The sequence below is a fragment of the Peromyscus maniculatus genome, chromosome 4, assembly GCF_049852395.1.
Source record: "Peromyscus maniculatus bairdii isolate BWxNUB_F1_BW_parent chromosome 4, HU_Pman_BW_mat_3.1, whole genome shotgun sequence".
NCBI lineage: Eukaryota > Metazoa > Chordata > Mammalia > Rodentia > Cricetidae > Peromyscus > Peromyscus maniculatus.
Genome location: NC_134855.1, coordinates 4,219,108 through 4,243,145, shown reverse-complemented (window position 1 = coordinate 4,243,145; position 24,038 = coordinate 4,219,108). Strand labels below are relative to the sequence as shown.

The window sequence follows — 24,038 nt, the reverse complement described above, 5'->3', positions numbered from 1 at the left end:
TGATGGTCTTCCCTGGGAGTCTTCTTGTCTGGTGTGAGCCTCACTCATTACCATACCGGTGCCCTTCCAGACAGGGTCACCTGGTGACAGGCAGGGCCCAGTGCAGTTCTCGCCACCCATAGTTCCTATAGTTACTTGAAAGTTGCTACATTTCACCACCCAGTTTCTATAGGTTTGGGGAAAACCTGAGGCCTCAACAAACGGGCAGAGAAGAGTTTGGTTTGGAACCATATGCCCAAGCCTCCTCACAGGCCCTGGTGCCTGTGACTTGTGACATTGGGCAGAGCTAGTTTCCAGTGCAAGCTGGGGAGACCTATGGAGATGGTGAGCTTTTTTTTTTTTTTTTCCCCTTGCAAAAGCCTCTTGCTGTGTAGCCTATAGCCTAGGCTGGCCTGAAACTTAATTCAGCCTCCTGGGTGCAGGGATTATAGGTGTGTGCCACCATGCTGGGCAAGTGACCATTGGGCCAGGCTCAGCCAGGAAATGAGCCTGCCTATCAGGAGTTGCTCACCTTGAGCAAAGGTTGGCTGCCCCCCCGCCCCATATAGTGGTTACTAGAAGGGTTGAGCAGGGCCAGCACCCACCTACTCTAAGTGCATTGTTCTGAACTGCTGGGGTGCCTTGGACCACATGGCCAATGACAGACCATGCTGGTGTATCCTAGAGTTGGCTAGTGTGGGAAAGAGGGGCTGTGGGGGCCACCCCTAAGCCTCAGTGTCCTTAACTGTAGTGAAGTGCAGAAGAACCAAAGGGAATGTGAAGCCAGTGCCTTGGTGCACTTGCTAGGTGGGTGGCCTAGCAGCAGATGGCTGTGGGGGGACTCGAGAGCACCCCTGCTTTTCTTTGCTGTCCCCCCACCTCCGAGGTCCTAGTCTTGCGTGTAGTGTGGGAGCTTGGCTTGCCCGGAGCTGTCCTCTTGCTGATTTGCTTCCCATGAATACTCCTGGATGCTCCTGCTGCAGCTTGAGGCACAGTGGCTCTGTTGCCCACTGGGGGTCTGCAGCCTTGAGGATGGTATAAGGGGGGCATTCAACTATTATATTCCCTGCCCAGTGGGTGGGTGCCAGTGTAGTGTAGCTACAGGACAGCCTGTTTGGCAGGCGACAGAGCTGGCCCTTTGTGTCTACTGCTTTTGTCACCTCCTGGGGGTGCTGGCATGGACCTTGTGTAGCCACAAAGCCTGCCATCCCCAGGGGTGGAGCCTCAGTGTACATGCTTATTTCCAGATGTGTCCCTCTTGAATGGGAGCCTTTGAGATGTCTGCCCAAGATGACCTGCCTTTTTGAGCCTGCTTCTGGGTGGAGAGCAGAGCCCGTGAGGTTGTCTGGGATCATGTGGCAGAGAAGCGTTTTAGGAGCCTTGCTGTAGGAACGGGAGGAAGGATCTGAACCAAATGAGAGGCATCTTGGACACACCATCAGGCCAGGGAGAAGCCAGGAGTATCAGAAAAGTACTGGAGAAGGGGCCAGAAGGCCTAGAGTAAGGCAGGGCGTAGAGGCTCCCAGAGCTGACCACAGTGCTGTAGACCAAGAGCACACTCTTGGGTGACTTGTTCCACAGTAGTAGGGCTCAAATACCAACTCTTGACTTATTAGTTTGGCCCAGGTCACAGAGTTTTGCTTGAAGGTTTCTGTTGTTGAACTTTCTGTGTAGTGGGGGCTGGCCTTGGGCTCCTGGTCCACCTGCCTCTGCCTCCCAAGATTACATGTGCCACACTGATTTATATGTGATGGGTACATTTAACCAGTTATCAGAAGTGTGGCCCAAGGAGTTGGAGTAGGAGGCAGTCCTCAGGTGAACTGTTATCCTAATGGAAACAGCCAGTCACATGGCATGGTACCTGGGTCTTGGAGAAGATGAGGCAGAAGATGCTGCCTGTGTCCACACATTCCATCCTAAGGGAGGGAAGGCTTCCTGGAGGCGGAGGACTGGGGATTAAGTTAGGCAAGGCAAGCTGCTCCCTGTGGAATGGGAATACTTGCTTCTTTCTTAGCTCATCATTTATTTTATTTCACAATCATTCTCTACGAGCATTCTTATTTCAAAGGCCATGGAGGATGTTCTTGGAAGTAGTTGGGGGGCATTCAGGAGCCCCCACACTTCCCCGAGTGTGGATGGGGCAAAAACCAAAGTGTCAGATCAAAGGGACACCCGGATGTGTCCTTGGCTGGGATCCATTGAGCTCACTTACAGGGGAGAGAACACCTTGGCTAAGTAAGGCTTTGAAACTTCTCCAGAGAGTGCATGGAGAAGATGGAGCCAGGCGACAAGCAGAGGTGCTGCTGAGGGGGTTGGAGTCAGAGCCCTAAGTGTCTTGCAGGGATATTGGACTCTGCCTGGGGATACAGATGAAGACACTTCCCTGGGGAGATGGAGGCAGGGTGAAAACTTGGAAAGGTCTCGTTCCCTGATCTTTCGGAGTGGCAGACCAAGCCTGGAGTTTTCTCGTGGGAACCAGGGAGGGCTGAGAGCTTCAGTAGTAGCGGCCATTGGGCCTCAGCCTTTTCTTTGGAATTACTGAAATCTCATCCTGTCCACTGAGTGTTCTTAGGTTCTCTTTTAAAATTCAGGGCACTTTGCTGTTCTGCTGGGGTTTATGAATGTTTAAAAACTGCTTTGTGGTCCCCAAAGTAATTTGACAAGTCTGACAGCCATTGATTAAAAACCCAAAATTATTCAGGCTGCAGGATGACGGAGGCCTAGATTGAAAGGTCTTGGTTTTTGCCCCCTCCACACTCGGGGAAGTAAGCTGTGATAGGCGAATGTGGTCCCAGAGGGCTGCGGGCTGCGGTGGCTGTGCCTAGTCCTGGGAAGGGTAGCATGGGTCTGTTGGTGTCCGGAAAGCTTCCCTCTGTGCAGGAGTGAGGCAGCCGAGGCTGAGGCCCAGGCAGCAGCGAGGGTCACTGTCCTACGTCGCTGGTGTGCCGTAGCCCTAGGCAGTGACGTCTCTTGAGTTTATCTTTGCGAGTTATGGAAGGCTTCCGGGTAGCTCAGCACGTGAGGAAACGGCCCAGGGAAGAGAAGGAACGTGTCTAGGGTTCAAAGGGAATAGGGGGTTGGCCCAGGGTCACTTAGGGTGGAGCTGGAGTGGGAGGTTCTTCACCCTGTGTGAGACAAGAGCACAGAGCCTTGATGAGGCACTAGGCTGACAGGGTGACCAGGCCGCCGGTTTCTCGGCTGTTGATCTTGTGAAGCCATGCCCTCTCTCTGAGGCTTGATGTGTGGCAGTCACCACTGACCTTGGCTCATTTGAAGCCCTGTCTGCTTTGGCTACCACCTGCGTGTGGCCGTTGGGAGAGGGCTGTGAGGTGCTGTGTGTCCTAGGGTAAGAACACCTGGTAGGTGGGTCAGCCGAAAGTCAGGAGCCTGTGGAGAGCACTGGTGCCAGGCCGCAGGCTGCTCTCTAGCCGGTTATGAGTTCTCCTGTTTTGGTAGCATTCTTTTCACAGTCTCAGTCCTGTGGTGTGGGGATCCCACGGGTAGTGGGAAGGCAACAGGCCAGGGCTCAGTATGTATGTGAAGGAAAGTGTCATCCAGGTTCATAGTGACTCTGCTGGGACCTACTTCAAGTCCTGGACTGAGGGAACCCAGGCCTGAGAGGAATGAATTCCTCCAGGCTTTCTTCCCGAGAAGCTTCCCAGGCTGACTGGCCAAGCTCTCTCCCTTTTTAGGATGGTGTTTGTCTTCCCAGGGTCCTGGGGGCCACCAGGCTGTTTTCTCCTAACCCAGTCTGGATTCCAGCTGGGCCAGGAGTGAGTACAGGCCTCAGCTGCTGGTTCTCAGGCCTGACAGGGCTGAGGAGAGATGTTCCCAATAAGGCACAGCCCAGCTTATGTCCAGCACTTGACTCCCAGGAGGTTGTGCCCTTGTCCTGACATGCTCCAGGACTGTATCCAGAAGCAGTCCACATTGTGACAGAGTTCCAGGACTGCTGCCTGGGCCCGCCCGCTGCACAGGTAGAGAGGCCCGCCCGCTGCACAGGTAGAGAGGCCTGCCCACTGCACAGGTAGAGAGGCCCGCCCGCTGCACAGGTACACAGGCCCGCTGCACAGGTACACAGGCCCGCCCGCTGCACAGGTAGAGAGGCCCGCCCGCTGCACAGGTAGACAGGCCCGCCCACTGCACAGGTAGAGAGGCCCGCCCGCTGCACAGGTACACAGGCCCGCTGCACAGGTACACAGGCCCGCCCGCTGCACAGGTAGAGAGGCCCGCCCGCTGCACAGGTACACAGGCCCGCTGCACAGGTACACAGGCCCGCCCGCTGCACAGGTAGACAGGCCCGCTGCACAGGTACACAGGCCCGCCCGCTGCACAGGGAGAGAGGCCCGCCCACTGCACAGGTAGACAGGCCCGCCCACTGCACAGGTAGAGAGGCCCGCCCGCTGCACAGGTAGACAGGCCCGCCCGCTGCACAGGTAGACAGGCCCGCCCGCTGCACAGGGAGAGAGGCCCGCCCACTGCACAGGTACACAGGCCCGCCCGCTGCACAGGTAGACAGGCCCGCCCGCTGCACAGGGAGAGAGGCCCGCCCACTGCACAGGTACACAGGCCCGCCCGCTGCACAGGGAGAGAGGCCCGCCCACTGCACAGGTACACAGGCCCGCCCGCTGCACAAGGAGAGAGGCCCGCCCGCTGCACAGGTAGACAGGCCCGCCCGCTGCACTTGGTTCCTATTTTTTACCTGTCCCAGGCCTGGTGTAGAATCCCACACATACCTTCTTTCCCTTTAAATTAACTAAAGGGAATTCACAGCTTTTAAAAAAAATGGAGGATCCTAGGTGTTTGGTCAACTAAGATGATTGGTCCTATCCTGCAGATGGAGGAAGGAGTAAAGACGTTGAATGGTTAGGGAATATGAACAGAGAGCAGCTTGGGAAATGCCAAAAGGGTAGCCTAGAATTGTCTCTTGAACCTGCATGGTTAAGCGGTGGATAGAGAGACGGGATGGTCACAGTGGCCGATGGCAGTTGCTGGCACTGGCCTCATGAGCACACCCTCTTGCAGTGTCTCTGACTTTATGACCCCCGTGGGCATGGTGCCCATGCCTCCCCCGGCAGCTGGAAACAGGTCTAGAGACTTGGCTGACCCAGGCACTTAGAGCTGCGATTGTCGCTGTAGGTCTGCGTGCCGCGGCGGCCAGCACTGGTGCTGACTCCCCGTCTTGCTGCCCGCTGGCCTTGCTGAGGTATTCCCTCACGTGTGTCTACTGCAGGGCCCGCTCTCCACCTGTGTACCTTGTTACCCAGTGGCGCAGGTACCCCCTACTTTGTGCGTTTGGGTGTTTATGTGTATGTATATCTGGACACCACGTGTGTGCCTGGTACCTGCAGTGGTCAGGAGAGGAAACTGGATCCTCCTGAAACTGTAATGACAGATGGTTATGAGCTGACATGTCAGTGCTGCGAATTGAGCCCAGATCCTCTGGAGGAGCAGCCAGTGTTCTTAACCACTTCTTTTTTTTCTTCTGAGACAGGGTTTCTCTGTGTAGCCCTGCTGTCCTTGAACTCACTCTGTAGACCTTGAATTCAAGCAACACTCCTGCCTCTGCCTCCTGAGTGCTGGGATAAAAGGCGTGCGCCCGGCAGAGCCAGTGTTCTTAACCTCAGTGGCATCTCCAGCCGTCGGGTGTCTCCGAAGGTCCCTGCACGGCTCCCGTCCTTTCACTGTCCCCTTTGGAGACAGCGGCCTGAACTGAACTCCTGGTCCCGGCCCTGGCCTGGCCACACCCAGCAGCTTCCTCTGTCCCTTTGAGGTTTGGGGGTGACTTTGAGCCCCTTACTCAACAGTCCCACTGTAAACTCACCCACCCTTAGCTGCGAGCCCACTCCCGGTCAAGTGAGCTTTTCAACTATTTCAAGTTTTGTTTTTCGTTTTGGGTCCCTCCCTCATCGAAATAGTGGGGAATTTGCCTAACTTCTGTGTCTTTAACCTTTTTAGAGAAAAAGAGCAGAATTGGAAAACAGCTTGTGGGCCGATAGGGAGGCTATCGGATAAGGCTGTGCCCCAGGAGCTGGACAATGTCCCCTTGTTCCTGCATCTGGGCCTCACAATAAGCTGCTGTTGGGACCCGCTCTGCCTCCAGCAGTGGTCCCCCCGTGCCCATGCCTACATTTCCTGGGCCCTGGAATGAGGGGGTCACAAATGGCAGTCAGCCCTTGCTCTCCCTAGTGCCCGGTGGCTTCTGTGGGGTGATGGAAAGGCCAGGCTGAGGCTGGGGCAGCATTAGTAGATCAGCCTTGGGCTCCTGAGCTGTCGTGGGGTCGCCTGCAGTCACTTGCAGATCACCACATCTGAGGCAAGTCATTTCTCTTGCAGAGGGTGCTGTGCCTCAGTCCCGACGGGGCTCATGAGAACTCGAGGAGGCAGGCAGTGTGGCCTGGGGTGCAGCGCGTTTGCTTGGAGGGCCAGGGACAGCTAGGGCTGGGCTTTGGGGTGATACGATTCTGTTAGAAATGAAGGAAGGGTAGTAGCAGGTGTCTTGGCCATTGGCCAAAGTGATTTTTGATGAATATTTGGCCACTACCTTGGGTCCTCCGGGCTTGATTCACACAGGGGCTCTGAGGAGGAAATGGGGTGAGCCATACTATGTAGAAGGGCTGCTTCCCCGGAGTGCTGCTGTGTTCGAAGTGGGGATGGACACTGAGTCATTCCCTTCTTCCTGCAGGCTGACAGGCCCTGGTCAGACCAGCTCTTAGCTGAGGAATTCGGTGTAGGTCGTACTAGCCTAAGGTCCGGCTAGCCAGTGAGTAACTGGGAACTACTTCCCAGAAAGTGTGGACTCCATTCGTGGAGTGTATGGTGAAAGGACCTCCCTCTGGTTCCTGGGGAGCCACTGTGGCGCTCGAGAACTTACTGTGTTTGAAAAGGTCTCCAAAGGACCAGGGAGATGGACTGAAACACTTCTGAAGAGAAAAGGAGCCTCGTAGGTCCCCTCTGATAAAGATGATTGGTGTGGGGGTGGCTTCAGGGCACAGCTCTCAGGAGTCAGCCTTAGTCACCCACTTCTGGACCATCTTTGTCACTCCTGGGGACGGCCCCTTCAACAGTGTCTGGACTCACGAGGTCTGTCCTTGTCCTCGCTGACCTGACCTCCACCAGATGTGGTTGAACTTGGCTGCTAGGATCTTTGGGGGCTTTGGCCCAAGAACTTTGAGGCTCTGAACACTGGAGCTAAGACAGTCTAGCCTACTCACAAGGAGTAGTGTCCCTGCCTGGCAAAGGGACAACGATGTGACCAGCTAATGTCCCTGCTTACTCAGGAGATCTGGAAAAACCTTGGATGAAAGGGCTTGATGCTGGATGTTGAATTTGGTAGAACCAAGGCAGAGTAGTCAAATGCTGGAGGCCTGCTGAGGAGACAGGGAATCCCTGGGGTGGGGCAGCCCAGCAAGCAGGTCACAGAGCAGAGGGACTCCAGCCAGCAGCTCAGAGTGTGGAACCAAGGATGGAACCTGAATCTCATGGTCTTCAGGGGACACCCTCATCCTCCACCACAGCTCAAAGGCTAGGAAATGAGCGCCCATCTTCATCCTTGTTCTTACAGCTCTTTCTCAGGGTATGCCCAGTCTTGTTCCCCACTTGGAGCAAGAATCCCTCCTTTCTCAGATAAGGAAATGGACCCAAGCAATACTTGAAGGATGGGAATCTGGGCCTCAGTTTTGTGGGCTGAGGTCAACACTGTCTAGGGGGCTTTTGAAGATTGTATGAGGTGATATATGTAATGTGGCTGGTAGCCCAATGTTAATCCTCTCTCAGGGATATTGGCTGTTGTCTGGTGAGGGTAGACATGTGACTTGAAACCTGGGCCTGTTACAGACATATAACCCAGCTTTTTTGAGTACAGTGTAGAGTTACACAGTATTCCTGTAAGGTTGTTGGGAGATGTTCAGATCTGGGCTGTGGAGTTGATCCCTAGGTGGAGGTCCTGGCGGGAGGCATTTTGCCTCCTTTAGTGTTACTTTGCCAAAAGGACTGAGAGGTCAGGAAAGGAGCTAGATGGCCATGCCTTTGGCTGCTCCCCCTGCTTCGCCCAGCCTTGGTCAGCGGGGCTGGGGGGTGGCAGAGGCTCTTTGTACACATCAGCCCTCGAAACTGACTGCACGTGGCAGCTGAGGGCAGGACTGGGCAGATCTCCCAGCCAGAAGCCCCTGGCAGATCAAAGGACTTCATGAGCCTACCTTCCCCTTCTGTCAAGTAGATGAGTAGATGAAGCTCTTGGTAGGGTTGTGTGCCGCTGAACCGGCTGGGGGTGCAGCCTGTGCTAGTGGGGTCCTATTTAAGATCGCCTCTCACCTGGGGTAGAACGGCCCCAGGCGGGGCGTCGCTTACCTCCTTTCTCCTGAAGCTGTGCCCACTCACTGCCCCCTTGGAACCAGGGTAATCTGGGGTGCTCATCTCCTTCCCTGTCTCAGGCTTCTTGATCATTTTGCCCTGTCAGAGGGTGGAAGTGAGGAAGAAGTGACCAACTTGTGTTGACTGGAAGGCATGGTGGGGCAGAGACCTGCCGTGGACCGATGGGGCAGGTGGTCCTTGGGTAGAGTGTCTAGAGGTGCTGTAGACACAAGACGGGCCTGTCTTCCTAGAGAGGTGCTTCTTAAGCTGTGAAATGGTCCTGCTGGATCTAGGACATGACCAAACAACCATTTCCCTACTAAATTCTATTCTTACCAACTGTCACCACAGGCATGCCCTAGTGGGTTGCACCAGACCAGCTCCCTCTAGGCCTGCATGGGGGAAGGCTGAGATTGGTGTGTGTAGGGAACCTGGAGGGCAGAGGGGTGGCAGGCTGACTCCCAGCTCAGGGGGAAGGAAGTACAGATGCATAATCCTTCGAGTCTTGCCACCACCAACCAGGGCCCTGCTACCTGGAGCAGCTAGCCAGGGAGACCTTGGAGATGCACCCTCTGCTCCATGTCTCCCTCGTGGAGCAGTCTTTGGGGAGACAGGCAATCCAGCACTGCTCCGCAGCTACCAGCTGGCCGGGCCAGTCTACATGCCTTAAGGACTCAGAGCTTCCCTCTAGCTCTTTCCCCAGGAATCTTCCCAGGGAGGCTCGGGCCAGCTGGAACATGTCTGGGACAGCCTGGGCAGAAGAGAGGGAGGTAGAGGTTTTACAGCCACTGGTTCCAGCCCTGATTGTTTGGGGTCTGGCCTGTTGGGCTCCTCCAGCTCTAGGTTCATTTGAGCAGGCCCTGGGTGATAAATTGTGCCTCTTCTATTTCCAGCCACCAGAGGGTGACCCCAGCTCTCCAGCTCCTCCCTTTTCCTGACTGGGCTCCTCACCATTCTGGCTCCCAGCTGGGTCAGAAAGCACCCTGGTTCTGCCTTGCTGTTTTAGGACCTGGCTGTCAGATCAAAGGGGTGGTGGGGTTAGCTCTCCTTAGGCCAAGTGACTTCCCTGGCACCTGAGGCAGGAGGTAACTTCCGTTGAGTTAGGAGTTATGAAGACAGGTGGTTTGTGAGTTAGGCGCTCAGCTTAGAGCTGCCGTGGGGTGGGGTGAACCAGGGTTCAGGCTTAGAGAAAAGCCTGTCTAAACAGCTAGAATCACATGGTTCGCCTTTGTGATATGGGCATCCCAAGAGGGTGACAAGATGGACCTGTTAGGTCCAGGACAGGAACAAATGACCATCTTGACCTCCTGAGCCCCAGTTGCCTCTCAGGCATGTGCTAGTGGGCTGCAGGAGACCAGCAGCCTCTGGTCCTGGGGGTAGGGCACGGCAGGCTGATCCAGGGGGACCCGCTGCTGTGCAGCCAGCGGGCCTAGGCCACGCTCCACACGGCAAGGGGAATGCTGAAGGAAGGAGCATGGATGGGTTCCTGGCCAGTTTGAGCCTGCCTCGCTCCCTCTGGTTCTGCCACCCCCTTGGAGCTCTCAGAGATCACCTTTGTACTGGGTTAGAGAGGTCGAGTGGGTCTCCTGGGGTGGCCTGGGTGGCTCTTCATGCAGGGCTGGAGAAATGGAGATGGCTTCTGTATCTGGGGCTGCATTAAGAGGCGTGCAGCATTCCCAGTGCCGAGCCTGTCGGACCAGCCTGGGCCTGTCTTTACTTGGTGTCTTGTGTCAAGGCCTGAGTTGGGTTTCTCAATGACCAAAACCCATGGTATAGGAACCCCAAGCTAGTGCCAGAGTTTCTGGGTGCTGTGTAGAAAACTGAGTTCCTGCTACCCAGAGGCTCCGGGAGGTATGGCAGGATGGAACAGTGCATGAGAAAGGGCTTTGCTGGCAGTGACATTCTTGACAAATGACCAGGACAGAGGGCAGGGAAGATAGGAAAGGCCTCGGAAGACTACAGGGTCACCGCTCTTTCTTGCAGGTTTGTGGGGCCACTGCAGAGTCAGGCCAGACCCTGCCCCAAACCCAAGTGGACACAGCATCCTCAGCAGCATGCTCTCCTACAAAGGAGTGCCTTACCCAGGCTGCAGTGTGGTGGGGAGGGGCTGTGGCCGCCCTCCAAACCTGTCTGTTACAAGACTAGGGGTGCGGGGGTGGGGGTCTTCTGCGGAGCAGTGGAGACAGAGGCAAGACAAGTGGACAAGGGATGCAGATATTATCAGCCACATGTGACGTTCCTATGGCTCCCCTCCCCAGGTCCCATCTGATGCCAAGGCTGAAGGAGTCTCGCTCACACGAGTCCCTGCTCAGCCCCAGCAGTGCAGTGGAGGCGCTGGACCTCAGCATGGAGGAGGAGGTGATCATCAAACCTGTTCATAGCAGCATCCTAGGTCAGGACTACTGCTTTGAGGTGGGTGTCTCCACAGCTCTCCTCCATGTGTGCTCTTGCCCTGTCAGGGCACAGGTTCTTGGGAGCGGTCTAGAATGGTCTTATTCCTCTATTTCTAGGAAGGTTTGTACCCAGTCCTCATCACCAATAATCATGCTTTGGGGGACCCCTCTGGTAGAGAAGTGAGCCTCGTACTGACAAGACAGTGGGGCCTAGTGTGGATCCTCTGTGCCCCTGTATTAGTCGGGGTTAAGACTCCAGGCCAAGTCAGACTAGATCTGGACTGAGGTGTCCAGATCTGGGATCGGCCGAGATGGGTAGGGCCTGTCCCGTTGGTCTCGGCAGAGGCTGTTACAGAAGGGTCGTACCCTCTAGTGCCTGGGTGTGGGTCTGGCTTGTTCAGTGGGGCTGCGTTATGCTGAGAGCAGCAGGTCAGTGAGGCCAAATTCTTCCCTCACCTTGGGAAAATACTAGTTTACAGCTAGGAGGTGAACAGAATTGATGCCAGCAGTGAAGGTCTCGGGCCTGGCCCTCCGAGAAGCTCAGCTCTTTCCTCTGGACTAGCACACGGCTACATTTCTGTGATTGTCATTGTCCCTACTGATGGGCAAAAGGAAACCTCTCCCCACCCCCAGAAGGGTTTGGTTTAGGACTAAGCCTACCCTTGCTTTTCTCCTGGGACCTGTGGTCTGCTTTTAGGGAGACTATGCGGTGACTCCAGCAGGGTACCCCGTTCTGTCTCCCTCTTAAGGGAGAGAGGGCACAGTGAGGAAGCTGCTTTCCTATTGGACAGGAGTGAGGTGGGCAGGGATGAGGAAATGGGCCAAAAAGCCTCTGTCAAAAGCTTGACTACTTTCTTGACTTGCTGGGGCTTATCTGGGTCCAGGGTGCCACGTGTGGTTCAGAGATGTCAGGCCGCTCCTCCTTGCCTCCCATCCTGTGGCTGCTATGCAGTCTTGGTGGCCTCCGGCTTTCCCTAGTGTACAGCCTGGTTGTGATCCCTTCCCCCAACATCCTGTTTGCCTCAACAGGTGACCACCTCGTCGGGAAGCAAGTGCTTTTCCTGCCGGTCAGCGGCTGAACGAGACAAGTGGATGGAGAACCTGCGGCGAGCAGTGCACCCCAACAAGGTAGGCCGATACCTGCTCTTGCTGGATCCTGAAAGATGAGGTGAAACCCAGACTGAGGGTGCAGAGGCATGACTCCTGAGTAAGGGCAGGAGCGAGTGAGCCTGGCAGTAATGGGCGTTGCTGAGCTATGCCCGCTGATAGGTGCTTCTTCCAACACTGCACACCGAGCAGCGTGGCACACAGCTGCATTTCCCCATTGGGAAGTCCACTTCCTCCTAGCCAGCTGTGTGGCTCATCTGTTCTGTTCTAGCTTAGACATCCACACCCTTCTCCAGGTGGGTGCCCCTTGGTGTATCCTCTTATCTTCTACTGTCCGGGACTCTTTCTCTGGTTGGGGCCCTGACTGTCTTCCCAGGTGACTTGGGTCTAAATTGAAGCCTGACTACCATGACATCACTAAAGAAAGAGGTCTTAGCAGCAGTCACCTCTTAAGTTGCTTTAGGGACCAAAAGACTGAGAAGCCCCTGTACGGGGCTAGGCATTGTGCCCACTCCTCAGTCTCACTCTGAGGCAGCGCTGTTTCAGTAGTTTTCTAGAACAAGCCTGGGCCCAGGTGAAAGTAGGTACCTAAGGTTGGTAAACTAGCTAGTGACCAACAGTGCAGACTAGATGACGCCGTATCCGTGACATCTCCCCGGCACTACCAGTGCACCTCGCCGCTCAGTCCCTCCCAGATCTCGGAGGACTCTGGGCTGGCTAAGTAGGTAGGTAACAGCTACAATTGACCACCCCAGACCCCTCTTCTGCAGGACAACAGCCGGCGTGTGGAGCACATCTTGAAGCTCTGGGTGATTGAGGCCAAGGATCTGCCGGCCAAGAAGAAATATCTGTGTGAGCTCTGCCTGGATGATGTACTGTACGCCCGTACCACGGGCAAGCTCAAGACGGACAATGTCTTCTGGGGCGAGCACTTTGAGTTCCACAACCTGCCGCCCCTGCGCACAGTCACTGTCCACCTGTACCGGGAGACTGACAAGAAGAAGAAGAAAGAACGCAACAGCTACCTGGGCCTGGTGAGCCTGCCTGCTGCCTCTGTGGCTGGGCGGCAGTTCGTGGAGAAGTGGTACCCAGTGGTGACACCCAATCCCAAGGGTGGCAAAGGCCCTGGGCCCATGATCCGAATCAAGGCACGCTACCAGACCATCACCATCTTGCCCATGGAGATGTACAAAGAATTTGCCGAGCACATCACTAACCACTATCTGGGGCTGTGTGCAGCCCTCGAGCCCATCCTCAGTGCCAAGACCAAGGAGGAGATGGCGTCGGCTCTGGTGCACATCCTGCAGAGCACGGGAAAGGTCAAGGTGAGTGTGCCCCCGTGTGCAGGAAGACTACACACGACACTGACTCAGGACACTGGGCTGTCCGCCCCTTCTGGGTCTGTTACGTAATCTGCTTCATTTTGGAGGACTTGGGGATTCCCATTGCAGTCAGATGGGCTCCCTAAAATTGAGCACTGTGCCATGAGTCAGGGAGAACTTTGTACTCCACCAGTAGCAGGGCTGGGCCCCAAAGACATGGTACAGTGAGTGGCCGGGACTGCAGAGTGGATCCCCCCTGCTGTGCTCAAGCAGGTGTGTGCCTGGGCACTCCCAGCACTTGAGCCCGAAATCACAAACCCAGCGGCATGAGTTGACAGACACACACAACAGATATGCCCCCTTCACAGCTCCGGCCTCTACCCACGCCTTCATGCATTGCTTTTACCTACAGGCGCATGGGGGCACACACATGCATGCTGAGTGTAGACAGCCAGCCAAGGCCCTGGTGCCTTGCAGAAATAGGGATCAGAGAGCCATGCAGATAGGCTCTGCTTTACATCTGGAGGGGCTCAGCTCCTGCCTCTGCCACCACCTTCCAAAGCCGGCTATTCCTGACAGGGGCCCAGAAAGGACACACCTCAGCTCCAGCCACGCCTGGTTTAGAGAACAGAATGTCTCTGGAAGACACACCATCTCTTTCCTGCCTAGCCCAATAGCACATGCCCTCCACCCCTACCCCGTGAGGTCTCTCCAATGACCATTTGTTCTGTTCTGGGGTTTGCCGCCCACAGAAAGTGGGAGAACACCTGAGCTGTACTGGCTGTCTGTATTGTAGTAGACTTCAAGCAACTGGCCAGGGAGGAATGAGGGTCACCCTGAGGCAACACCCCGAGCCCTGAGCCAAGAAGGGAACCCGGCTTGGGTGTCAGTGGGCAGAGCTCAGTGGTTTAAGACTCCATAGGCCTTTGGTCAACTCTTAGCTCTTTCTAGAGGCCCTGGCAGGGGGAGGCTATGGTTGGAAGCACCTTGTCCTCTGCATCTTCCACTGCCTGCTGGACTGACTGGTATTGTGCAGGACAGGAAGGGAGAGAGACCACCATGTTGCCAGGACCCTCCTCACCATGTGCTGCCTTCAGGCTGGCTGGCTGGCTGGGTAGGCTGCCAGCTAGGCCAACTCTTGAAGTACTGCATGTTTTTTATTGTTGTTTGGTTTTTAAATTTTTATTTATTCTATGTGTACGGTGCTTTGCCTGCATTTATATCTGTGCACCACATACATGCTGCTTCCCATAGAGGTCAGGAAAAACCTTGGCTCCCTGGGACTGGAGTCACAGGTGGTTGTGAGCTACCACGTAGGTGCTGGCAATCCGAGCTGGGTCCTGAAGGGCACCGGTGCTCTTCACTGCTGAGCCACCTCCAGCCCAGGCGGTACTGCTTTGATTTGCGGGTGGGTAGTGGGCAGGAGAGGCCGGGGACTGAGAATTACATCCATCACAGACCCTAGAGGGCGAGGGAGGGGCTTAGTCCTTCCTTGCTGCTGTCTTCTAGTTCTAGTCCCAAGGTTGCTGTGCCTTGGGAAGCCGATGCTGTCTGAAGCAGCCAAGAGGCATCCCAAGGCTGGAGGGCCAGGAAGTAACTGATGTCTCCGGTTGTCGTCTCTGGGGTGATTAGAACTGGCAGAGCATTCTGGAGCCAGGTGGAACATGTTACGGCTGCTTGTGTAATGAGGGGGTAGGCAGTCTGCCTTCCTGAGGTGGCAGCTGGACTTTGAGGGTCCCAGACCTGTGTCCTGACCCCTCCTACCCTCTGTTCAGTCCTGTTTGTCTAAGCTTTTCAAGTTCTCATCCTAGGAGCCCTCCCCGCAATGAACTCTGTGTGACCGTGGAGGGTGACGGGGCCTTGGAGGCAGCACCTGACCACAGATGGCCGTGTGGCCTTGGGCGAGTTGTTTTCTGCTCTGTGCCTTGCTCTTCCTCTCCCAGCCGCCCACCTCTTAGGAGTCATGTCTCATCCCAGTGCTGAGGTCTAGCCTGCTGCACAAGGCCAGGAAGATGGTGGTGGCTTTGAATAGGAGCCGTGGTGGAGCTTAGGGGTGATGGCTCCTTACCCTTCTGCTCATTGTGTTTCTAGGATGTGATTCCAGAGAGGCCAACCGTAGCTTCCCCTCAGACCTGCCTGTCTCTCAGCCCTTCCTTTTCTTGGCCAATCAGGCCTCATGAATCAAGGTCTTTTTTTTTTTTTTTTTTGCTTTTCTGAGATGGTTTCTCTGTGTATTCCTGGCTGTCCTGGAACTCACTGTGTAGCCCAGGCTGGCCTTGAACTCAGATCCACCAGCCTCTGCCTTCCGAGCGCTGGGATTGAAGGTGTGCGCACCTCCGCCCGTGCTGGTGCTGGGTGTCTTTCGGCTCTGCACTGGCCCCTCCCTGATTGCTGCCACTGAGTCTCCTGCTCTGCCTCTTTTTCTTACCCTAGGTCTCAGGTGGACTTTGGGCTTGAGAGGCAAGGAACAGCCAGCCAGTCAGGTGCCATAGTCAGAGCGAAAGGCGTGGCTGAGCCCCTCCGCTGTGTCTTCCCACAGTGTCCCGATGAGCAGGCTGCCTCCAAAGTCACTCTGGGGTGTCCACAGCCAAGGACAGTGATGGTTCTGCTGTCACATCAGCTCAGGTTCCACTCTACTCCCCTTCTGTCTCCCTAGGACTTTCTAACAGACCTGATGATGTCAGAGGTGGACCGCTGTGGGGACAATGAGCACCTCATCTTCCGGGAGAACACATTGGCCACGAAGGCCATCGAGGAATACCTCAAACTTGTGGGCCAGAAGTACCTGCAGGACGCACTAGGTAGTTGGGGACATTACTGGGCCAGCAGGTAGCGGGGGCTGGGCAGTGCTCATCAGACCCTCACTGCCTTCTCCGTGCTCACCCAACCACAGGTGAGTTCATCAAAGCTCTGTACGAGTCGGATGAAAATTGTGAAGTGGATCCAAGCAAGTGCTCGGCCGCTGACCTCCCCGAGCACCAGGGCAACCTCAAGATGTGCTGTGAGCTGGCCTTCTGCAAGATCATCAACTCCTACTGGTCAGTGCGGCCTACCGAGGCCTCCCACCCTTTCATCCGGGCCGTCCTCTTTTCTGTCAGGTTCTCCCCCCACACCCCCCGGGCCAAAATCTGACTCCGCTGATTGCCAGGTTTTGAGTTCTTAAGTATAGGAAAGCATTCTAGAATATCTGTAAGAGAGGTGTGTCTGTTGGAAGGAACCTGGAAATGTCAGTCTGTCTGCAGCTATGGTGAGCACTATGTAGTCAGTGCACTGGTGCACGTGGAGATAGAGCCCTGGTGTCCCGGCAGCTGCGCCCTAGGCTCCTCACCTGTCTGTGCCTGGAGTTAGCACACTTGAACCCGTTGAGCAGGGGTATGTGTGAATGCCTAAGCACCAGCTAGGCCTCCAGCTCAGGCCAGGGAACAGAGATAAAGGGATGGCTTTTCGGTAGGAGTGGGCTACTCACACTGGGGCCATGGTTGGGGCTGGGATTCATCCCTGGAAAACTTCATGCCATGCCTGGGAGACTTCAGTTTCCTGGGCACCTGCTCACTCCTGAGGTGCATGGGAGAAGACTGGTTGGCCTGGTGCTAAGCCTTGCTGTGGTTAGAGTATGTGGGACTCTCTGGGCCTCGCTGCCAGCCTGAGCAGCGTTGGGTTTGTTTTCACACTGGAGAAGCTAGCACCTCAGGCCAGCCTGATGTTCACCCTGGCCAAGCCACTCGGAAGCCATACCTCCTCCATTTGTTTGGTGCTCCCCTTGCGCCTTCACGGTTGACTCTACATCCTTCCCTAAGGCTTTAGACCTGCGCCCCCCCCACCACCACCACCACCACCATTCATGTCACTTAATCTTCTGTGCCTTGCAGCCAGGAGCACTCGGGCCCACCAGCTCAGAGGTGTTTGCTATTCCCAAAGGCCAGGCAGAGGCAGGCCTGCTGGGTGGGCAGTGGCCTTGGGCAGGGGTTGGTGGCCAATCCTGAGGTGGGTACTCATTTGCCCAGGTCCCTCAGCCTGTGCTGCCCAAGATGCTTTCATGGGGTAAGGTGTAGAAGTAACCGTCTTACTCAGTAAGAAACACAGCCAATACAGAGATGAAGGCCAAGAGGTCAGAGCAATAGCTAAGAGCTAAAAACCTTACCCTTCACTTTCGCTGTACCTCTCCAAAAGAGACCTACTTCCCATGTCTGTCTTTTTATAGTGTTTCTGTTCTGCCTTCTCATTGGTTGTAAACCCAACCACATGACCTCCTAGTCACTGCCTGTCTGTACAGAGCTCCAGGTCTTCTATGGTTGGTATTGAGATTAAAGGCGTGTGTCTCCAATGCTGGCTGTATCCTTGAACACACAGAGATCTGCCTATCTCTGCCTACCAAGTGCTGGGATTAAAGGCGTGCACCACCACTGCCCAGCTTTCGCTATGGCTTGCTAATAGCTCTGACCCCCGGGCAACTTTATTTATTACCATACGAATCACATTTCAGTACAAATAAAATATCACTATAGTAAGGAGACAGCTGGAGAGCCTTGAGCACCCTCAGAATACACTGCCGTCTCCTTGCTGAGCTGGGTTCTCAGCCTCTGTCCTCCGTCCCACAGGGAAGACATTGTGTGACTAGGAGTTTCCATTTCTTTCTCCTGGCACCCAGCAGAGGCTTCTCTCCTGGACAAGTCTGTCCGTAGACGCCCCCTGGCTCAAGCACCAGGCCTCTGCCCGCTTCCCTAGGCAGCCTTGCCAGTTCAGCCTCATTCGTTGCCATGTGCCCTACGGGGCTACTGTAGGCTTGAAAGGCAATGCGGATGGAGACCATGACAGGCCGATAAGTCTAAAAATGGCTCTGAGAGCCTGGCTAGGCCTCCTCTCAAAGGACCCAAAAGCGAAACCCAGGAAAACCCGGGGTCTTGGTCGGGAACCTAGTTCTGGGCTCAGGACAGAGCCAGCAGTAGATTAGGTCCAGGGGCGCGGGGGTCCCCGGGTGAAAAGGAAGGAAAGCCACCTAAAGACAGGCGGGTCGGGTTACTCAGTGGAGCCAAGAATCCTGTTTTTGTGTCTTCTTACTGTTACCCAGGGGAGGTTTATTTCTCTCCTCTCTAGACCTTGACAGGCTGTGCCCTCACCAGCTGAGGGTACCCCCTCTCAGTCATCATGAGCTCTGGGAAACCTGGATCCCTATGACATCATTCGGGCAGAGGGAATCAGTCTTGGTAGCCAGAAATGGGAGCCAAAGGAAAAGCAGTCTCGCTGGCCTGTGGCTTTCCTCAGGCCTTCAGATCAGAAGCCTGCTGCTGGGGTGGGAAAATGTGTTTCCCCTGGGAAAGATGAGCCTGGCACAGAGCCAGTTCCGCCAGCCTCAGCACTTGGCCCTCTTGGACCTTCCCCGAGAGCCCAGCCTCTGTGGAGTTGTCCTCTGCCTGGTGAGCAGCCTCCCTGCCCAGCGACATCTGCCTAGGAGATGGCCCTGAGCTCCTGCCACGCCAGCGTGGAGATGGATTGGAACTCAGGGTTCCATGTGACTCAGAACCAGATCTGGCCCTGGGCCCCTGCCTGACCCCCAGGCCCACCTTTGTCTGTCCCTACTCAGTGTCTTCCCACGGGAGCTTAAAGAGGTATTCGCCTCCTGGCGGCAGGAGTGTAGCAGCCGTGGCCGGCCAGACATCAGTGAGCGGCTCATCAGTGCCTCCCTCTTCCTGCGCTTCCTCTGCCCTGCTATCATGTCTCCCTCGCTCTTCAACCTGCTCCAGGAGTACCCCGACGACCGCACCGCGCGGACCCTCACGCTCATCGCCAAAGTCACGCAGAACCTGGCCAACTTCGCCAAGTGAGTGCCATGGTCCTATGGGATGTCTGTCCCTGACCTAGGCGAGCGAGTACAGCAGGCCTTGCTTTCGACCCTCTCAGTCCCCCCACCGCCCCTTACTCCAGAATAAACCTCCTCCACGCCCATCCTCCCAAAGAAAGCACATGCCATTTTGGTATGCTTCCTTGGATTTCAAAGGTGGGAAGACAAGTTATTTTCTCCTTCTGCTTTTTTGAATTAACATATTATCATAACATGCCATGAGGATTCGCCTGTTTCTTTTAAGCCCAAGTTCCACTTTGCAATGAATGGCTGATATCCTGAGTAGCTGGACACTTGGGTTAATGCTACCAGGATGATTGCCTAAAGCACTTCTGGTGTTTGGGGCTGCATTTTTTTTTAATTAGATTTATTTTTTTATTTTATGTGTGAGCGTTTTGCCTGTCTGTATGTCTGTATACCGCTGTATACCAAATACTTGGTTCTGCAGAGGTCAGAAAGGGCATCGGGTCCCTGGAACTGAATTAGGGATGATTATGAACCACATGTGGGTGCTGGGAATTGAGCCTGGGTCCTCTGCAGAGCCCTCTCCAGCCCCCATGGCCGCCGTTTTAGAGAGTGTAAGGAGGAGTGTCGCAGACTGGCTGATCTTGTTACTGATTCCCAGTTGGAGACTGAACCTTTTTCCAGGGCTCTCTGTGCTGGGCCCTGACTGTACAGAGATGAGTCCGCCCTGGCCCCATGCCTCAAGAGCGTGGCACGTCAGCTAGGGAGACGTGCGTGCAGTAGATAGAAGAATGGGGACTGCTGTGGTGGTCAGGGCCCGGCCCCAGAGCAATCTCGAGCATCAAGACAGAGCCAGGAGAGACAGGAAACGATCCAGGAGGGCTGCAGGGACCCACGGCCACATGTGCAGGGAGGCACCACCCAGCATAGCCTGCACTATGTGGATTCTGGAAAGGATCTGCACTGAGCGGGCAGTGAGTGCTAAGGAGAGACGGAAGCCAAGGGAAACTAGACCCGTGCTTGAGGCGGAAATGACAGGCACTGGGAAGAGGAGGCAGTGCTAGGGACAACATTAGGGGACTAGAAGATCAAGTCAGCAGGCCTTGTCGTTTGGGGATGAAGAAGAGGAGGAGCTGATAACTGCCACGCCTCTGGCTTGTTGTCCGGTGGATGACGGTGTTTTCACTTGAGATAGGGAACTCGGGAGGAGAGCACTGGACTTCGGGTACCCCTGACAACTCTGAAAGCTCAGTAGAGACCTAGGCCCAGGGTAGATCTGAGAATTACCTATGTACCAGGCTTTTCAATCTTTTCAATCTTTTCTTGAGGCAGGGGCCCATAAGGGGCAGTATGTAGGGAGAACATGGAGCATTCTAGTGACTTGAGTTCCTGAAAAGGGTAGAGTGGTCTTGGCCTTGGGAAGAGGGCCCTGGTCTTGAATGGCAGCAGCCGTGGTGGGGAGGGAGGGAGGGAGGGAGGGAGGTGGGGCCTGACTCACATAGGGGACACTCACCTTGACTGCCCTCTGCACCCAGGTTTGGCAGCAAGGAGGAGTACATGTCGTTCATGAACCAGTTCCTGGAGCACGAGTGGACCAACATGCAGCGCTTCCTGCTGGAGATCTCCAACCCGGAGACCCTCTCCAACACCGCGGGCTTCGAGGGCTACATAGACCTGGGCCGGGAGCTGTCCAGCCTGCACTCCCTGCTCTGGGAGGCCGTCAGCCAGCTTGAGCAGGTGCCTGTTGCCTGGGCTAGACGGTGCGGCTCCGGGTCGGATGGTCACTGCATGACAGCAGATCCTCTGTCGCAGGGATCTCTGTGGATGAGTGCCACGTTAACTCCTCAGCTCTGGTGGCCAGTACCACATATGAATGCTCACCCCTTACCTGGGGGTGTGAGAAATGGGCCTGACGTGGTTGCTTTACTGAAAATGCCCTTGCTCTTAGTTTTGTAGCCACTGAGCAGGAAAAGACACTCCAAGGATCCTGTCCCTTCATGTGTTAGATTGGAATTTGGGAACCCCTATAGAGCAAAGGCTTGTTGCTCAGTGGTAGTGCGCTGATCTAGCATGCACAAGGCCCTGAGTTTGGTCCCTAATTCAGGAAAAAAGAAATGAAGGGGGGAAAAAGGCATTTTAGAATTGCCATCGACTGTCAGCAGACAAGATGAATGTCTGCGTACCTGACATTGCTTCCGTCACTTGGCCCAAGCAGCCCTTCTCTAGCTTGGGAGTTTCGCTGATCCCCCCAGTGGCTGCAGCCAGCAGTGAGCCTGCCAGGGTCCACTTTTTAACTGACCATGCTTTCCAGAACTCTAGGGATCACTTTACAGAAGTAATGGTTGCTGACGCCAGGCTGGAAGTCCCCTGCCTCTTGTCCCATCCCTAGAGGGGATTCCTCAGTGTGCTTTGCCATGCTTCCTTGTAGACACGGTTTTACACTCGGCACGAGCACATAGGGATCTCTGTTCTGCAGATTGTTTTCAAGTGAGAACTTAACTGTGCATGGCCACTGTACCCTCGTGCACTCTGTGGGTGTCTTCCTACACGGCATTGTCCAGCACCAGCTCTGTCTGGCCTTTCGTGCAGCAGAGTAGCCTGTAGTGAGAACACTGTTAACCTCGCCAGTCCGCACTGATGGCTCCAGCCCCTCCCAGCTCTCACCGGCACCCTTGCTGTTGAAATTGCGGGGAAGGAGTTTTGCTCATGGCTTCCTCCCTCCTCCTAGTCCTGAGGCAGTGTGCCAGTCACTGTCCTGTGGGCCTCACAGCCGGGCAGGAAGTACAGAAAATGAGCAGTGTTGTCCAGAAGTGATAGAGTGTGACAAGAACGTGAAATGGGCCTGTTGCCTCCCGAACTCACTCTGCCGCAGGGATTGCCAGTTCTTTTTTTTTTTTTTTTTTTTTTTTTTTTTTTTTTTTTTTTTTTTTTTGGTTTTTCGAGACAGGGTTTCTCTGTGTAGCTTTGCGCCTTTCCTGGAGCTCACTTGGTAGTCCAGGTTGGCCTCGAACTCACAGAGATCCACCTGGCTCTGCCTCCCGAGTGCTGGGATTAAAGGCGTGCGCCACCACCGCCCGGCGGATTGCCAGTTCTTACATGTGTGCCTTTCCACTCCTTTCAGCCCAGCCAGGGTCCTCTGCACCACATCTGTGCTGCGACAGGGAGGATCCAAAGGGCCCAGGCACTGTCCTGTCTTAGGCCAGCACCCTCTGTGTCTGGCGTCTATCTCCAGGCTCAGATGTAGGGGGGTCAAGTCCACCTCCTGATAAAGAGGCTACCACAGATGCCTCTTGGGTAGGGAGGTAGAGAGTGAAAAATGCCAAGCCAGTATTGGGGAGCTCTAACAAGGCAGATTTGTAGCACCTTCCCAGATAGATGTGCTGGGTCTGATTGGTGGGGAGCAGGGCTCTGCATTTCTGTGGATCCAGTAGGTGACAGCTGCCTTTTCCCCTTTTCGCAGAGCATTGTGTCCAAACTGGGACCCCTGCCTCGGATCCTGAGGGATGTCCACACAGCACTGAGCACTCCGGGCAGTGGGCAGCTCCCTGGCACCAGTGACCTGGCCTCCACGCCAGGCTCTGGCAGCAGCAGCATCTCAGCTGGGCTGCAGAAGATGGTGATTGAGAATGACCTCTCTGGGTAAGAGCTGCCAGGTGTGCTGGGTGGGGTGGGGTGTGCATGCAGACTAGGCACAGGCCAGCTGCATGTCAGCAGAAAGAAATGACGCCCACATGAACACTTACAACTAGCCTACCCACCCAGTGGGGGGGGGGGGGGGTCAGGCTTCTCAGGGGAGGTGGGTGGTACTAGTAGAGTGTTTATGCTTTGTGGGAAAGATGCATTTCTGCTTCTGGGAAACAGTCTTGGGTTCAAGGTTGATCACAAGTAGGGAGCCAAGAAAGCCCATGTTTAAGGCTATTGACTCCGATTCCCTGAGATGTTTCCACAGGACCTGTGCTTATTAAAAATACCCCTTGCTGGGTGTGGTGGTGCACACCTTTAATCCCAGCACTCGGCAGGCAGAGGCAGGTGGATCACTATGAGTTTGAGGCCAGCCTGGGCTACAGAATGAGTTCTGGGACAGCCAGAACTGTGTAGAGACCATGTCTCTAAATAAATAAACATCCATTATTGTATCTCTGGGGCTTTAGAAAATTGGCCTTGAGGTTCCTAGTCCCAGCTTCACTGAGCACTGAGCCCTGGATACAGTTACTCCGAACCTCAAAGAGGAGAAAGGGGGTGTTTTGTTAAGAAGTGTGTAGAATTGGTCAGACTGTGTGCCCCACTGCCTGCCAAGGCATGGGAGCAGCTCATGAGGAAGGCTGGAGTGCAGAGCAGGAGACTCATTCTGGGGTAGTCGCAGCTCAGCTCTGAAGCAAGTGGAGACTGAGAGCCAGGCCTGGTGGGTGTGGCTTGGGGAGGAGTGTGACCTCAGGCTCTGCTCCTAACCTGCCAAGTGGGGAAAAGTCTGCAGGCTGGACTGGAGTTCAGGTGGCAGCAGCCCGACACACTGGTGCCAAGGAGACCTGCCCTCGGCATGCACATGCTGCCCAGGCTTGTTTTCTCTGCTTGGTCCACGACTGTTACACAGTCCTGCTGATGTGGCCACCCCAGGTTCCCACGTCCCTGCTGCTGCTCACCCACTCAGAGCCTGCTTGCTTTGCACACTCTTCCACGGCCCACCTGATCCCTACAGCTGTGCTTGGTGTCTGGGCAAGGTCCAAGGTCAAGCTGCAGACAGGGCTGGAGTGAGGAAACAGTCAAGGCCTTGTAGACTGAGGGAGGCTGGAGTCTGCAGCGCCGATTCAGACCTGCCTGCTTGCCTCGTGCCCTTGACAGCTCTTCAGATACCCTGGGTTTGCCAGGAATGGCAGCCCCCGCCTGCCACTCAAAGAGAGTGGCATCAGGAGGTGGGGCAGGGTAGGTTCACCAGGCCCCACTAGAGTTACAGGCTGACTAGGAACAGGAGAGGAGGCAGAAGGAGCCCCAATAACTTTGAAAATGGTGCTTACAATCAGAACCCAGGGATAGCAGAGAGCCTCCAAGCTTTGGGCTCAGGTTCACAACTATGGGGCACTTGCA

General features: G+C 55.3%; 1 protein-coding gene across 21 annotated transcripts in view; it reads left to right on the top strand.

The window, feature by feature from the left end:
- Nucleotides 1-24,038, top strand: part of Dab2ip (DAB2 interacting protein) — a 184,093-nt gene that overhangs the window by 148,556 nt on the left and 11,499 nt on the right. For 14 of the 21 annotated variants that reach the window (XM_015988748.3, XM_042274783.2, XM_015988752.3 and 11 more), the window contains 8 exons: nt 10,590-10,743; nt 11,754-11,852; nt 12,587-13,156; nt 15,810-15,954; nt 16,047-16,191; nt 18,735-18,971; nt 20,492-20,693; nt 22,417-22,595. In XM_015988748.3, the coding sequence (XP_015844234.1) occupies nt 10,590-10,743; nt 11,754-11,852; nt 12,587-13,156; nt 15,810-15,954; nt 16,047-16,191; nt 18,735-18,971; nt 20,492-20,693; nt 22,417-22,595 (1,731 nt within the window). The remainder of the gene's footprint in view (nt 1-10,589; nt 10,744-11,753; nt 11,853-12,586; nt 13,157-15,809; nt 15,955-16,046; nt 16,192-18,734; nt 18,972-20,491; nt 20,694-22,416; nt 22,596-24,038) is intronic. The other 7 variants (XM_076568785.1, XM_076568782.1, XM_015988750.3 and 4 more) reach the window with 1 other exon arrangement.